Raw genomic sequence first — 16,057 nt, 5'->3', positions numbered from 1 at the left:
GGGAACCTTTTAAAAACAAGCTAAGATTGTTGCCTGGGAGCTGGCTCTGAGAATTAGGTGCGGAGGGAGAGCTTAGGATGAGCCCCCAGAAGGGAGTCTGCCCTCATCTCAGGAAACCTCGGGAAGACGAAGCCCCTTGAGGGGCTTCCAGAGAGGGTCTGTCTGGGGCAGCCCCTCGGCCTCCTTCGCAGGATTTTACAGAGGTCCAGAAACTCTTCCGCTTAAAATCTTCTCACTGCAAGGCCTGCTTCCTTCCTTCCTTCCTTCCTTTCCCCCAGCATCTGTTAAGGAATAAAATGCAGGTCAGCTCTACATTTTTTGAAATCAAAAATGATAACAAATCTTTGTCTGGAGATGTCCTCTCTGTACTTTTATTGTTTAGAGGGACACCTAAAGGACACAGCCAACCTTAGAAATGTTGAAACTCTGGAAGGAATTTGGTAGTGGGGGCTTCCCATGCCTCTTTGGAATAAAAGAAATTTAAAGAAAATTGGAATACAGTTCATCAGGTCCAAACGTTAGCCTAGCCACAGAGGGGTCTTGTGCCTCATTTACATTTGCACTTACTCAGTTTAAGTAAATTGTGTTTACTCCCAGCTGCAGCTTATTTGTCCCTTAGCAGGAACCTTATTTTCCCCCAGAGTTTTCATCCAAGGCTTTGATGCCCACCAGTCCCTTGCTGTGACTTGCTCCCGATTTACTATTTTCCAGCAAGGCAGGACAACCGCTGTTGGTTTCCCGGTTGGGAACAGCTGCGATTTCAGGGCAGATGGGATGGGGTGGGATTGGCAGGAAGACAGGACGAGGTCAGAGAGAGAGAGAGAGACGGGAGGGATCCAGTCTTTTCCCTTCAGCGTCTCCCTGCAGTGAAAAAGGCGAAGGGCCCCTCTCTGGCCAGCTGCCCTGGGGGACCGGCCTTCTGGGCTCAGAAACGCATCGTGGACAGGAGAGAGATGCACCCTGGGTGAATTTCAATGAACAAAGGAGCCTCAATAAAGAGAAAGAAAAACAACGAGACAATTATTCTTCCAGTGCTGCCCCAAATTTCTGGTTATAATTTTAAAGCAAACCACGGCTGTCCCGAAGGGGCCTCTTGGAGGAAGTCCGGTTCCCGCGTGGAAAAGCACCTTTGGGATAACTGTATGACCCGGATGACGGAGAATCTCCGTGGACGAAGCACGGCCGCTGTTGTCTCCAGGAGGGGAAGGAGGTTCACCTCCTCCACCGTTGCGCTGCTCCCCCTGCCCAAGGAGGAAGGCCCTGGGCATCCCTGGAATTGCTTCTCTGGGCAAACGTCCATCTAGGGAGCGCCATTCTGCAGCAGAGGAGGCCGACGAAATCGGCTGTTCAAGAGGCGGCAACAGATATTGGCTCCATTTTGAGATCATGATCCTCTTTTGAAGAACGGCTGAACTAAGGCTGATGTGGAGGTGCTCGCACACACACACCCCCCCCGCAGAGGCCTTGCCACATCCCTACCCAGCCGAGGGCTTGATGGGGGCTGCACAAGCACCCAGGCTCGTGCACACCTCCCGAATCCCAGCTGCGCCTGGTGCAGAGGTACGCGTCCTGCGTTCCGACTGGTTGATCCCACCACCACCTGTCCTGTGCTTTGCTGCTTGGGGGCCCCCAGCCAGGATACTCCATTTGCAGACATTTAAATGGAACCCCTATGCAGCCGTCCGCAGACGACCGACGCAGGCGCTCCCTGGCGTGCAGAGCCGGAGAGTCTGCTTGACCCTCCATGAGGAGGCTGAAGTCCACGCTCTGCGCTCCTTTGAGCTCCCCCAGCTGCCTTGTGTCCTGTGAAGATTTCACAGCTGCTGCCAGGGGCTACGAATCCTGCAGCCGCCTCTGGCCCCTTCTCAGATCTGATAGCTTTTCTGGTCTTGTGATCATCCTTACCACAGCCCAGAGTTTGCCCTGAGCTGCCTGTCCACACGCTCGCTCCTCCGTTTGAAGCATTTCCTTCTCTCCTCCTCCTCCTCCTCCTCCTCCTCCTCCTCCTCTCAAGCCCTGCTGAAATGATGGGAGAGGCCCAAGAGCCTTGAAAAGGGAAGCAACAGGATTCAGAAGGAAGTCCAGAATTCGGCCTCTTCGCGGCACCCTAGATTGCAACGGCCTGTGATGAACGCAAAGCTCTACATTTTGGATGGTTGTCTTGAAGCCGTGTGCTGAGGCAGGATAGTCTGCTTGTGGCACCAAAACAGAAACATCTGGATTATTGAATTGCTTTTCCTCAAACACTAAGACGAGTATCTTGAGTTATGCCTGGTGACTTAGGATGTTTTGTGGGTGGCTGTGGCATCTTTTGTGCACCTGTGCCTCTCCCTGCTGTATGCGCTGGATCAGATTCAAGACTTGGAACGTGTGCTGAGTGCGAGGTTAGGATGGATCCACCTGAGGACGAGCACGTTGAGGCCCCAGCTGCCTTCCCTCCCTCCCTTTGGGCATCGCAAGGAGTGTGGCAGCCCTAAGCATCCCTCTGCGTTCCCTTTGGATCCAAGGCCCACAGACCGATCCTCCCTGAGCTGGGATAGCTGGAATCTGGGGGAAGGTGGAGTGTTGGTGATCCTCTCTCTGGATTCCAGATGACTCAGAGAAGCTGTTTTAAAGGGGCCTTTTTTGCCCATGTTGCCCTCACGTGGAATGATCCTACAGAGTTGCTCTGAGTAGATCTACAGACTGTTGGCAAATTCTGGGGAAGTCCGTCTCATTCCTCTGCTTACGTCAACTTAGCTGTCTTGCTTTCAGCAACCCTTGTCCTACAATGAAGGTGTGTTTCAGAGTAGATGGTTCAAAGATGGAAGCAAGGTCTGCAGGCGTGGTCCGAAAGTGCCCGAGGAGGCTGGGCTCAGTGTGGAAGGAGCCGGTCAGTGCACAGAGCATCCCTCCTTGTCCCCCAAAGTCAGGTGTGCCTTTCGGGGACTTGGCCGAAGCTCCTTCCTGGCGCTGAGTCACTTCTGGCCCAGGGATCAATAGATCCTGCTGTTTTTCCAGCTTTGGGGGATTCTGGCCGCAGCAGATCATCCGGGCCCGTCAAGATTCCGGTTGAGTTTTGGACCAAGCTGAATTTCATCCTTGGAAGGAGCCTATGGTGCGAACTGTACCAAGGACGCCGGATCCGTTTTCCGCCTCGTGTCCTTTCCCCGCAGTTGAGCTCTGCTTTTCCTGCCATCTTAGGAGCCTCTGGAGCGCCTGGGAGAACGTCCAGAGTTGGAGCACATTCTCGCCTCCATCGGAGAGCAGACAGCTGCCCTTATTTATCCCGTCAGGGGAGCCATTGATATCATGAGATGGAAGACCACTCCAGGGAGAATTGGATTTGACAGCTTGTGACATCGCTTGTCGGACGGTTTTTGGGGAGAGGGTGAAATATTCCAGCCATGATGGTGGCAGGTTCTAGATGTAGACCCGGGCGGGCCTGCCTGAGACCTCCCGGATGGTTTTTCTCTGGTGAGAAGATCATCTGCTCGATCGGCTGGAGAGAGGAAAGGGCCGTCTGGTACCACGCGGGAGTGGATGAGGTCCGCTCTCCTGGCCCTTCCTCTCTGCTCTGGCCNGGAGAGGGTGAAATATTCCAGCCATGATGGTGGCAGGTTCTAGATGTAGACCCGGGCGGGCCTGCCTGAGACCTCCCGGATGGTTTTTCTCTGGTGAGAAGATCATCTGCTCGATCGGCTGGAGAGAGGAAAGGGCCGTCTGGTACCACGCGGGAGTGGATGAGGTCCGCTCTCCTGGCCCTTCCTCTCTGCTCTGGCCGGCCGTCTGAATGTTCTCCTTCCAATAGGTTGCCTGGCCAGGAGACCTCCCTTAGCGCAGTTGCCTCTGCTTAGCCTCTCCCTCTTCTGTGCCGGCTGACGTTTTCAGAGCTGGAGGCTACCTTGAGTGACTCGGATTCACTGGGGAGCCCCTTCTAGCTGCAGGGCGGGGGCCAAGATCGGCCACAGTGCTGCAGTGCCCATGAGAAGCCAGGCAGAGCTTCGATTGCACCTGCGGAGATGACCCGGTGCTGGGCAGGGGTTCAGCAGGGCGCCAAGGCCCCCTCCCCTTCTCCCATCGCATCCCTTCTGAGGTTTAGTGGAACCTGATCAGGTGTTTCTCAGCATCATCAACAACCAGAAGTTGTTTTTGGAAGAAGGTAAAGCTTAGAATATCTGTGGGCTGAATTCTGGAGTGGCTAGCAAATGCCAGCCACAGTTGTCGCCTCCAAGGACACACAGGGCCTTCCTTCTGCAGGTGGGGGGGGGGGAGCAGAGCCTCGGGGCACGCTTGGCAGGTTGGGCAAGTGAGAGCAGAGCTTTCCCCGAGGAGGGGGACCATCAGGGGGTCAGAGCCCAGCAGCTGCCCCCTGGGCCTGTCACGTAGGCAGCAGCCCTCCGACTCCACTCATCTTCCCGGCCCTCTTCCATTCCTGCAGGCTCTGCTGCTTTCGATCGGGTGCTGGGCGAGGAGAGCCTAGCACTGGGCAGCCCATTTCATAAGCCAGACCCAGATAAACACGGCCAGGCCCAGCTCGGCTTAGTCTGGGAACCCATGAGCTGACCCAGGCCCATAAGCCGATCTCTGCAGCTTTTGCAAAAGGAGGGCCTTCCCGAATCTTCGCTCTGGATTGGCCTCTCGGCATAAATGCCGGACTCAGCTTGGGAGGGCTGATCCACCCTTCCGGATGGCCTACCCAAGGGGTCGGGGGGGGAGGAGGATGGGGAAAGTTGAGGGAGCCTTCTACCTGCACCCGGAGAGAAATGCCACCTCCCTCCAGGTGGAGCGGGTCTTCAGAGCCCCCTCCCACTGGAAGAGTGCGCTCGGGCGCTGGTCCTCTGGTGGTCAGCAGAGGTCCAGCCGGTCCTTGGTGCCCAGGCTCTCAAGAGCCCGGCCGGCCCAGAGCCAGAGCCAGGCAGAAGACAGACCAGCCCCCTTTTGGGGCCTCGTTGGCAGCTACCCCTGTAGAGAAACTCCTTAGATGCCTTGCGGGGCAGGCTGGCTTCAACAAACACACCGAGATCAGCGGACAGGATGCCGGTTTCCTGAGTCTGAGCGTTTCATGCCAGTCTCGGGCACTACTGCTGCTGCTGCTGCTGCTGCTGGGGCTTGGGGGGACCAGGGGTCCTGGGTGGGTGGCCGGCTAGTGTCCAGCGGGGTTTGTGGGCTGACGCTTCTCGCACTAATCACGCTCCTGTCTCTCTTGTCGTCCTCCCACTTTATCCTCTCCCTTCGGCTGCTGCTGCCGTCGCCGTCTGTGTCTCTCTGTTCCCGTCTCCCCCGTGTGACTCTCTCTCCTCCTCCTCCTCCTCCTCTGCTTTCTGCTCCGGCCTCCAGACCACAGCTAGGAGGCCCAAGGTGAGAAGGGCGGGGTGGGGTGGGCCGCCTTTGCTACTTTCTGTTTTTTAATAGTGATTTTATACAAGCTAAAAAGAAATAAAGGGATAAAAAGACAAACTGAACATGCAGGAAAACTAGAAAGAAAACAAAAAATCAGAATATGGTAAAGAAAAAGAAAACAAATTACTTCCCCCCCCCTCATCACAAGTGTAAAGTAATTTACTGCCGCCTCTTAAAATACAGGTGGTCTTCTTCCCATGTCTCGTCTCTTACCTGTGAACAAATCCATAAAACCCTCTTTCAGTCTTAACCAGCAAAGGTCCTTTTAGGGTTGCCAGAGAGATAACAATGTATCTATTTTTATTTATTCATGTTTCATCATTCTTAACTGCTCATCTCCCTCGGATTATTATTGGTTCGGTTGGTTTATTTTATCATTATCCCTGATCAAATAAGCCAACTTTATAGTCCTTCCTTTTTACTTCAAATGAAGTCCTAGAACTTGATTTTGTTTCTTCCTCCTCCCTGCTCAGAAAGTTCTTCAAAGCTTTAACAAGCCTCTTTTGCAAGTCCAATGTAGGAATCTACATTGTCCAGGTCTCTCTCTCTCTCGGTTGGTTGTTCATATCTCTCTCTTAATTATCCAGGCATCAGTCGAGGTAGTTTGCGTGTCCCAACCTGGCAACTTTTTTCATGTCATTCTTGTAGCCTCTGATTTTTAAATCTGCCTTCAGATCAGTCTCGGTCTTGTCTGGGAAATCCTTTTCCTTCTCTTTTATACACCGTCTGTCTCTACGGTAGAGGCAGACCCTGTTAAAATGAACTGCTGGGTCCATTGTTCAAACATATCCTTGACTATTTCCAGTGTTAAACTATTTTGCTCCCTTCTGTATCAGTAAGTCTAACTGAAGTTTCTTTTCCTCCTTCAATTTGTAATCTTTAGTTCCTTCTGGTTTTGCCAGCTCCCCCAGGTAAACCCGGAAACATAACTTGATAAAGTAGTTCAATCTCAGGCCTCCCTTAAGAAACCCCTTCAAGTCTCAAAAAAGTGCCACCCTCCCACCTCCCCTTTTCCCTGCCCGATCCGTGAGGGGGGGGCTTTCTCCCTTTCCTTCTCTGAGCTCCTGGGGGCTCCTGCCTCTCTCCTCTGATTGCAGAGGAAATGGGATGTGATTTGGGGGAAAGGAGGAAAACATTGCCTCTGAATCGGGCAGTTGGCCAGAGCAGAGTCCAGCGCCCGCACAAGCTTTTCCGTCTGTCTCTGCTGCGCTCCCCCCCCCTTCGGGCACCAGGGCCCGGGCTCTGTCTCAGTTGTCCAGGGGGGGGGGCTGTTAGGGAAGAAGATCCCCCCCTCCTTGGGGACTGTCCTCTCCCTGACCTGGAGATGGCCCTCGAGGTGGGGTCTGAGCAAAATAAATAAAGCTAGGACAATTTAACTCCCCCAGTTTGGAAAAAGACACCCTAAAATCGTGTTTGCTTTCCTTTTTTGTTCCACCCTGTCCTACCGCGGCCTCATCGTCCAATTTGCAGGCAACGATCCTTGCTCTGCTTTTCTCTCCCCCCCCCCCCCCCCGGACTGTTTTCGTTCTCCTGGGCTTCGGATTCTTTTCCCTGGGTGAAATGACTCTCCTTGGCCTCTGGTGCTTTCCATTGTATTCCGTTGTATTTTTATAACCTCGAAGACCCATTTTAATGTTATTCTTTCTTTGGGTGTTAACTGTCCCACCCAGTTTGTCATCTGCAAATTTGATAAGTGTTCCTTCCATCTTTTCCTCCAAGTCATTAGTAGAGACGCAGAAGGGAACACTGACTTTTGATTTAGTGTTTATGGACTTACCTGATAAAATCAGTCTCCCCGTATTTTATCACTTTCTCCTGCTACGCTCGATTTGATAGAGTGGCCACTGTGGGGGTTTGGGTGGACAGACAGCGGGGTCTTAGGGGACGAGAGCTCTGAGCCGCTTCAGCAGAAGGACCAACCTGAAGGCTCAGTTGAAGCCCACCTGGGGGGATTTTGCCCCTGCCACACGGAGAACTAGAGAAGAGGGAGACGCCCCGAAGCACGAAGCAGGACCCTGGACCCTCTTTGCTCCCCAGGGCATCCCTGTAAGTCCGGGCCAGGCGGCGTTTCCCAGCGGGGGAGGGGAAATCACAGGCATTTTGCCAGCCCCCNGGAGAGGGTGAAATATTCCAGCCATGATGGTGGCAGGTTCTAGATGTAGACCCGGGCGGGCCTGCCTGAGACCTCCCGGATGGTTTTTCTCTGGTGAGAAGATCATCTGCTCGATCGGCTGGAGAGAGGAAAGGGCCGTCTGGTACCACGCGGGAGTGGATGAGGTCCGCTCTCCTGGCCCTTCCTCTCTGCTCTGGCCAGCCGTCTGAATGTTCTCCTTCCAATAGGTTGCCTGGCCAGGAGACCTCCCTTAGCGCAGTTGCCTCTGCTTAGCCTCTCCCTCTTCTGTGCCGGCTGACGTTTTCAGAGCTGGAGGCTACCTTGAGTGACTCGGATTCACTGGGGAGCCCCTTCTAGCTGCAGGGCGGGGGCCAAGATCGGCCACAGTGCTGCAGTGCCCATGAGAAGCCAGGCAGAGCTTCGATTGCACCTGCGGAGATGACCCGGTGCTGGGCAGGGGTTCAGCAGGGCGCCAAGGCCCCCTCCCCTTCTCCCATCGCATCCCTTCTGAGGTTTAGTGGAACCTGATCAGGTGTTTCTCAGGATCATCAACAACTAGAAGTTGTTGTTTTTGGAAGAAGGTAAAGCTTAGAATATCTGTGGGCTGAATTCTGGAGTGGCTAGCCAATGCCAGCCACAGTTGTCACCTCCAAGGACACACAGGGCCTTCCTTCTGCAGGTGGGGGGGGGGAGCAGAGCCTCGGGGCACGCCTGACAGGTTGGGCAAGTGAGAGCAGAGCTTTCCCCGAGGAGGGGGACCATCAGGGGGTCAGAGCCCAGCAGCTGCCCCCTGGGCCTGTCACGCAGGCAGCAGCCCTCCGACTCCACTCATCTTCCCGGCCCTCTTCCATTCCTGCAGGCTCTGCTGCTTTCGATCGGGTGCTGGGCGAGGAGAGCCTAGCACTGGGCAGCCCATTTCATAAGCCAGACCCAGATAAACACGCCCAGGCCCAGCTCGGCTTAGTCTGGGAACCCATGAGCTGACCCAGGCTCATAAGCCGATCTCTGCAGCTTTTGCAAAAGGAGGGCCTTCCTGAATCTTCGCTCTGGATTGGCCTCTCGGCATAAATGCCGGACTCAGCTTGGGAGGGCTGATCCACCCTTCCGGATGGCCTACCAAGGGGTCAGGGGGAGGAGGATGGGGAAAGTTGAGGGAGCCTTCTACCTGCACCCGGAGAGAAATGCCACCTCCCTCCAGGTGGAGCGGGTCTTCAGAGCCCCCTCCCACTGGAAGAGTGCGCTCGGGCGCTGGTCCTCTGGTGGTCAGCAGAGGTCCAGCCGGTCCTTGGTGCCCAGGCTCTCCAGAGCCCGGCCGGCCCAGAGCCAGAGCCAGAGCCAGGCAGAAGACAGACCAGCCCCCTTTTGGGGCCTCGTTGGCAGCCACCCCTCTAGGGAAACACCTTAGGTGCCTTGCGGGGCAGGCTGGCTTCAACAAACACACCGAGATCGGCGGACAGGATGCCGGTTTCCTGAGTCTGAGCGTTTCATGCCAGTCTCGGGCACTACTGCTGCTGCTGCTGGGGCTTGGGGGGACCAGGGGTCCTGGGTGGGTGGCCGGCTAGTGGCCAGCGGGGTTTGTGGGCTGACGCTTCTCGCACTAATCACGCTCCTGTCTCTCTTGTCGTCCCCCCACTTTATCCTCTCCCTTCGGCTGCTGCTGCCGTCGCCGTCTGTCTCTCTCTGTTCCCGTCTCCCCCGTGTGACTCTCTCTCCTCCTCCTCCTCCTCCTCTGCTTTCTGCTCCGGCCTCCAGACCACAGCTAGGAGGCCCAAGGTGAGAAGGGCGGGGTGGGGTGGGCCGCCTTTGCTACTTTCTGTTTTTTAATAGTGATTTTATACAAGCTAAAAAGAAATAAAGGGATAAAAAGACAAACTGAACGTGCAGGAAAACTAGAAAGAAAACAAAAAATAAGAATATGGTAAAGAAAAAGAAAACAAATTACTTCCCCCCCCCCATCACAAGTGTAAAGTAATTTACTGCCGCCTCTTAAAATACGGGTGGTGGTCTTCCCATGTCTCGTCTCTTACCTGTGAACAAATCCATAAAACCCTCTTTCAGTCTTAACCAGCAAAGGTCCTTTTGGGGTTGCCAGAGAGATAACAATGTATCTATTTTTATTTATTCATGTTTCATCATTCTTAACTGCCCATCTCCCTCGGATTATTATTGGTTCGGTTGGTTTATTTTATCACTATCCCTGATCAAATAAGCCAACTTTATAGTCCTTCCTTTTTACTTCAAATGAAGTCCTAGAACTTGATTTCGTTTCTTCCTCCTCCCTCCTCAGAAAGTTCTTCAAAGCTTTAACAAGCCTCTTTTGCAAGTCCAATGTAGGAATGTTGTACAGGTCTCTCTCTCTCTCTCTCTCTCCCTCTCTCTCTCTCTCTCTCTCTCTCTCCCTCTCTCTCTCTCTCTCTCTCTCTCCCTCTCTCTCTCCCTCTCTCTCTCTCTCTCTCTCTCTCTCTCTCTCCCTCTCTCGCTCTCCCTCTCTCTCTCTCCCTCTCTCTCTCTCTCTCTCTCTCGGTTGGTTGTTCATATCTCTCTCTTAATTGTCCAGGCATCAGTGGAGGTGGTTTGTGTGTCCCAACCTGGCAACTTTTTTCATGTCATTCTTGTAGCCTCTTGATTTTTAAATCTGCCTTCAGATCAGTCTCGGTCTTGCCTGGAAAATCCTTTTCCTTCTCTTTTATACACCGTCTGTCTCTACGGTAGAGGCGCAGACCCTGTTAAAATGAACTGCTGGGTCCGTTGTTCAAACATATTTCCAGTGTTAAACTATTTTGCTCCCTCCTGTATCAGTAAGTCTAACTGAAGTTTCTTTTCCTCTTTCAATTTGTAATCTTTAGTTCCTTCTGGTTTTGCCAGCTCCCCCAGGTAAACCAGGAAACATAACTTGATAAAGTAGTTCAACTTCAGGCCTCCCTTAAGAAACCCCTTCAAGTCTCAAAAAAGTGCCACCCTCCCACCTCCCCTTTCCCCTGCCCGATCCGTGGGGGGGGGGGGCTTTCTCCCTTTCCTTCTCTGAGCTGGGGGGGGGCTCCTGCCTCTCTCCTCTGATTGCAGAGGAAATGGGATGTGATTTGGGGGAAAGGAGGAAAACATTGCCTCTGAATCGGGCAGTTGGCCAGAGCAGAGTCCAGCGCCTGCACAAGCTTTTCCGTCTGTCTCTGCTGCGCTCCCCCCCCCTTCGGGCACCAGGGCCCGGGCTCTGTCCCAGTTGCCCAGGGGGGGGCTCTTAGGGAAGAAGATCCCCCCCTCCTTGGGGACTGTCCTCTCCCTGACCTGGAGATGGCCCTCGAGGTGGGGTCTGAGCAAAATAAATAAAGCTAGGGCAATTTAACTCCCCCAGTTTGGAAGAACACACCCTAAAATCGTGTTTCCTTTTTTCTTCCACCCTGTCCTACCGCGGCCTCATCGTCCAATTTGCAGGCAACGATCCTTGCTCTGCTTTTCTCCCCCCCCCCCCCCCCCGGACTGTTTTCGTTCTCCTGGGCTTCGGATTCTTTCCCCTGGGAGAAATGACTCTCCTTGGCCTCTGCTGCTTTCCATTGCATTCCGTTGTATTTTTATAACCTCGAAGACCCATTTTAATGTTATTCTTTTTTGGGGTGTTAACTGTCCCACCCAGTTTGTCATCTGCAAATTTGACAAGTGTTCCTTCCATCTTTTCCTCCAAGTCATTAGTAGAGACGCAGAAGGGAACACTGACTTTTGATTTAGTGTTTATGGACTTACCTGATAAAATCAATCTCCCCGTATTTTATAATTTTCTCCTGCTACGCTCGATTTGATAGAGTGGCCACTCTGGGGCTTGGGGGGTTGGGGTGGACAGACAGCGGGGTCTTAGGGGACGAGAGCTCTGAGCCGCTTCAGCGGAAAGACCAACCTGAAGGCTCAGTTGAATCCCACCTGGGGGGATTTTGCCCCTGCCACACGGAGAACTAGAGAAGAGGGAGACGCCCCAAAGCACGAAGCAGGACCCTGGACCCCCTTTGCTCCCCAGGGCATCCCTGTAAGTCCGGGCCAGGCGGCGTTTCCCAGCAGAGGAAGGGAAATCACAGGCATTTTGCCAGCCCCCTCCCCCCCCAGGGGCCACACGGGCCTGTCTGCAGCTATTCTGCTGCCTCCTTTAGAGCAGCCAACTGTAACATTTAAAAGTTTTGGCTTTTGCAGATCGCCGGACTCCTCAGTTCCTTGGCATTTTTTCCAGAGGCCCCGAGTGGTTCTGCGCCTGCGCAGTGCCACTTATAAAGGCCGAGGCTGAGGGCCAGCCTGGCCGATCTCTTCCAGAGAGAAGGCCCTTCTCACTCCCCCTCTTCCTTGCAGCCCACCCGGACTGGCAGTTCGGCCACATCCAGCAGCACCGCGGGGCTCTCTGGCTCGGCCTCGGCCTCAGCCGGTGAAATGAGCAGCAGTGAGCCAAGCACCCCTGCACAGACCCCCTTGGCTGCCCCCATGGTGCCCGTCCCGGCTCTGGCATCCCCGGTGGCTCCTCCGGCAATCCTGTCTCCCACAAAGGTGAGGGGACCCCAGTCTGCTTCTTGGCAGGAGGGAGGGGGCAGGAGGGTCCGGGTGCACATTTGCAACAGGCTTCTTGGGACGTTGGGACCGGCTGCAACCTCCAGATGCCCCCCGGCTGCAGGATTCGGGCATTGCCGGTGAGGCAAGGGCAACCAAGACGTTGGCCAAGCCCTGGATGTGGAAGGGCCGTTCCCTGCCCCGCCCTTCCTCTGGCGTCGGGCACCTGCAGGCGGGCAGCCAGGGCCAAGGGCCTGAATCAGGGCTCAGCTCTACTGGGAGCAGCCCTCTTGCCTGAGGTCAAGCCAAGCCAGGCCCAGCTAGCAGCCCCAGGAACCCACCTCTGGCATGTGGCTGAGGGGCGGAAGGAAGGCAGAGGGTCTCCCCCCACTGAGTTGCAGAGTCTCGCAGGCAGACTTCCTTGCTGTGAAATCCAAGGATCCACCAGTCAGGATGGAGCCTTCCCACAAAATCCCTCAATCCCGCATTGGCACCTCTGGGGGAGGGGTGTCCTGGAAGCAGGACGGCTGGCAGGCCCTGCTCAGGCTCCCTTCCTCAGAGGTGGCCTCTGGCTTCTCCGATGGGACATTTTGCCCTCAGCTCGGCGTCCAGCTCAGATTCCTCCTCCTCAGTTCAGCTCTCGGCCTCCCCCAGGTAGAGTCCATGCCAAAGCAGGCCTTAAATGCAACCTAGGTGGGCAGTCTTGGCTCTTTTATAACTCGTGGACTTCAACTCCCAGAATTCCTCAGCCAGCATGGCTCAGCATGGAAACCTCTCCCTTTCCCCTCAGCATGGCTGGCTCAGGAATTCTGGGAGTTGAAGTCCAGGAGTCATGAAAGGGCCAAGGTGGCCTACCCCTGACCCAGGTCAACACCCAGGAGACTTGAGGGGCTTGCTGATGAAAAAGAATCAATGTGTCTCTTTGTCTACCAAAGATGGCTGTGTAAATTTGGGGCATCCACTGATGGATTGAGTGGCCAGTACGGCAACTTGGGATGCAGAATGACATTCTCCCCCAAAAGGAACTATCCTTATACTCGGGGAGGCCTTGCAGAAATGAAAGTGTTTTTATTACAGGCAGGGGACGTTTGTTTGAGAAAAGGTCCCACTCCTCCCTAAAACCAGTTCCCTGGAATTTGACAGGACTGCGTCATCTGGTGCTGCCGTGGGGAGCCGGGTGACTGTAGAGAGGGGGTGGGGGGAGCCCTCCCTCCCGAGGGGGGGGCCCTGCCTGAGAGGGTCTCTCTCTCTCTTTCCCCCCTCCCGCGCCTGGCAGGAGGAGGAGTCTCTGCGTGGGCAGGTGCGGGACTTGGAGGAGAAGCTGGAGACCCTCAAGATGAAGCGGAACGAAGACAAGGCCAAGCTGAAGGAGCTGGAGAAGTACAAGATCCAGCTGGAGCAGGTCCAGGAGTGGAAGAGCAAAATGCAGGAGCAGCAGGCGGAGCTGCAGAAGCGCCTGAAGGAGGCCAAGAAGGTGGGGCTGCTCAGCTTTCGGGAGAAGCCCCGGGGGGGGGGGAAAGTGGGCAGGGAGAGACCGGACTTTTTGTAGATGGACCTGCCTTGGGACCTGCCCCCGAGGGGCGCATCTCTCTCCCCCCCTCAGAGAAAGGGTTTCCCAAAGCTGCGTTGACCCGACTGACAGCTGCCGGCCGGGGCTCAGGCCCCAGGGCATCCAGCCGATGGCAAGGCCGGCCGTGCCTGCGATTCAGGGGCCGCTTCCTCCCTGCCCTTGCAGGAAGCCAGAGAGGCCCTGGAGGCCAAAGACCGCTACGTGGAGGAGATGGCCGACACCGCCGACGCCATTGAGATGGCGACCTTGGACAAGGAGATGGCCGAGGAGCGGGCCGAGTCCCTGCAGCAAGAGGTGGACTCCTTGAAGGAGAAGGCGGAGGATCTCTCCATGGACCTGGAGATCCTGAAACACGAGATCGAAGAGAAGGGTGAGCTCGGCGGGGCCTCCGACTGGCCGGGCTGGGGAGCGGCTGGGGAGGAGGAGGAGGGGGCTGGAGGGCCTGGGAGACGGAGGCCCCGCCTGGCCCCTGCACCGCCCCAGAGGGCCGCGGGCTCCTCTCGGCTGCAGCCTCAGGAATGGTCGCCCATCTCCACTTGGCCTCCTTTCCCCCAAAGGGGCCTTCGGGGGGCTTCTCCCCCCCGCTCTGTTGGGAGCCCCCCGGAAGCATCTAAGGCAGCAGCCAAGGCCTGGGGGCTCTGGACTCCTGACCGGCCCAGCTAGGAAGGGGTTGAAGGGAGACGGCTTGATAAAAACACCAAAGGGTTCAAAACAAAACGCCAAAATCATAAACGCTTTTCACAAATCTATGGATTCCACCTCGCTTGATCCTCGAAAAGGAATATTCTGGAGCTGGAGACGGGGGAACGACAGACACCAAAATGATCAAGACCCTGAAATTTAAATAGGCAGACAACATTTTTGTTTTATCAGCCACATTTTAGATGCTCTGTGAACCTGGTGTTTGTGTGCGGTTGTCAATTCTGTAGGTTCGGAAGGAGCTGCCTCCAGTTACCACGTCAAGCAGCTTGAAGAGCAGAACGGCCGCCTGAAGGAGGCCCTTGTGAGGTAGGCCCACCGGCTGTTGCAGAGATCAGCAGACCCTAGACAGGCCGCCGCCTCCTCCTGCTCCTCCTGCTCCTCCTCCCTGCTGGATGTTGCAGGAAGAACGGGGAGGGTCACAGAGAAGCTGGAGGAGGCTGGGGGGGGGACAGGGCGAGGGGCCTTCTGCCCAGCTGCCTTTCTCAGCCAGGGCAAAAGCTCTCCCCTCCTTTGGCTTCGGGGGAGGCAGAGGCCGCTTCCCTCTCAGACTTGGGGTGACCCCGGCCCCTTTTCACCCCGAAAGGATGCGGGACCTGTCTGCCTCGGAGAAGCAGGAGCACGTGAAGCTTCAGAAGCACATGGAGAAGAAGAACGGGGAGCTGGAGGCTCTGCGTCAGCAGAAGGACAAGCTGCAGGAGGAGCTGAAGCAGGCCGAGAGGACCGTCGATGAGCTGAAGGAGCAGGCAAGTTGGCCGGGGGCTTCAGGCCAGGCCCAGCCTCCCCCCTTTGTGCTCTGGGGCCAGCGGCGGTTCTCCCACGCCCCCTAATCCGCCCTCCCGTCCCAGGTGGATGCTGCCCTGGGGGCCGAGGAGATGGTGGAGATGCTGACCGAGAGGAACCTCGACCTGGAGGAGAAGGTCCGCGAGCTCCGCGAGACGGTGGGCGACCTGGTGAGAGCGAGCAGGACAGAGGGCGGCTGGTGAGGGAGGGGCTGGTGAGGGAGGGGCTGGTGAGGGAGGGGCCGGTGGGCTCCCCTGGCCCAGCTGGCCCGGAGGGATGCCGGGGAGACCCTGCTGCGTTTCCTCTCCCTGGCGAAAGGGGGGGGCTTGCTTGGAGCACCCTAGCTATCCACTGCGTCTCGCCCCCCCAGGAAGCCATGAACGAGATGAACGATGAGCTGCAGGAGAACGCCCGCGAGACGGAGCTGGAGCTGCGGGAGCAGCTGGACATGGCCACGGCTCGAGTCCGCGAGTCGGAGAAGCGGGTGGAGGCGGCGCAGGAGACGGTGGCCGACTACCAGCAGACCATCAAGAAGTACCGAGAGCTGACGGCCCACCTGCAGGTGGAGAGGGGTGGGCCAGGGCGGGCTGGAGGGGGAGAGGGCCGGGCCAGGGTCCAGGCTTGGTTCCCGCCCTTTAGCCGTCTGGAGTGGCTCACAGAGACAAGGAGGCTGGGAAGGCAGGACGCAGAGTAACGGGCGTTTCTGCAGAAGGCCCGCTTAGCGCCCAGCCCAAGGGGGGGGAAGCCCCAGGCGGCCTGAGGATGGCTGCTGCCCTGGGCGGAGGCCTGGCCAGGAGGCCCGCTGTGCTGAGGCTGCCTTTCCGCCCTGCAGGACGCCAACCGAGAGCTGATGAGCCAGCAAGAGGCCTCTGTGGAGAGGCAGCAGCAGCCGCCACCCGAAATGTTTGATTTCAAGATTAAGTTTGCCGAGACAAAAGCTCACGCCAAGGTAGGAGGGCCCCCGCCTCCCTGGGAGCCGCCTTCCCCCGTAG

General features: G+C 56.2%; 1 protein-coding gene across 2 annotated transcripts in view; it reads left to right on the top strand.

Moving 5' to 3' along the window:
- The window catches only part of DCTN1 (dynactin subunit 1), a 38,474-nt gene that overhangs the window by 12,006 nt on the left and 10,411 nt on the right, over nt 1–16,057 (top strand). The window contains exons 3-12 of one of the 2 annotated variants that reach the window (XM_015825202.1): nt 90–95; nt 6,547–6,575; nt 11,822–12,013; nt 13,290–13,487; nt 13,749–13,953; nt 14,513–14,591; nt 14,869–15,028; nt 15,131–15,235; nt 15,436–15,627; nt 15,898–16,014. In XM_015825202.1, coding sequence (XP_015680688.1) covers nt 90–95; nt 6,547–6,575; nt 11,822–12,013; nt 13,290–13,487; nt 13,749–13,953; nt 14,513–14,591; nt 14,869–15,028; nt 15,131–15,235; nt 15,436–15,627; nt 15,898–16,014 — 1,283 coding nt within the window. The remainder of the gene's footprint in view (nt 1–89; nt 96–6,546; nt 6,576–11,821; nt 12,014–13,289; nt 13,488–13,748; nt 13,954–14,512; nt 14,592–14,868; nt 15,029–15,130; nt 15,236–15,435; nt 15,628–15,897; nt 16,015–16,057) is intronic. The other variant, XM_015825201.1, reaches the window with a different exon arrangement.

Source organism: Protobothrops mucrosquamatus, unplaced genomic scaffold, assembly GCF_001527695.2.
Source record: "Protobothrops mucrosquamatus isolate PMUCROS unplaced genomic scaffold, P.Mucros_1.0 scaffold2540, whole genome shotgun sequence".
In the NCBI taxonomy this organism is placed as follows: Eukaryota; Metazoa; Chordata; class Lepidosauria; order Squamata; family Viperidae; genus Protobothrops; species Protobothrops mucrosquamatus.
Note: the sequence above shows the minus strand (reverse complement) of the source record. Positions and strands in the feature narration are given on the sequence as shown.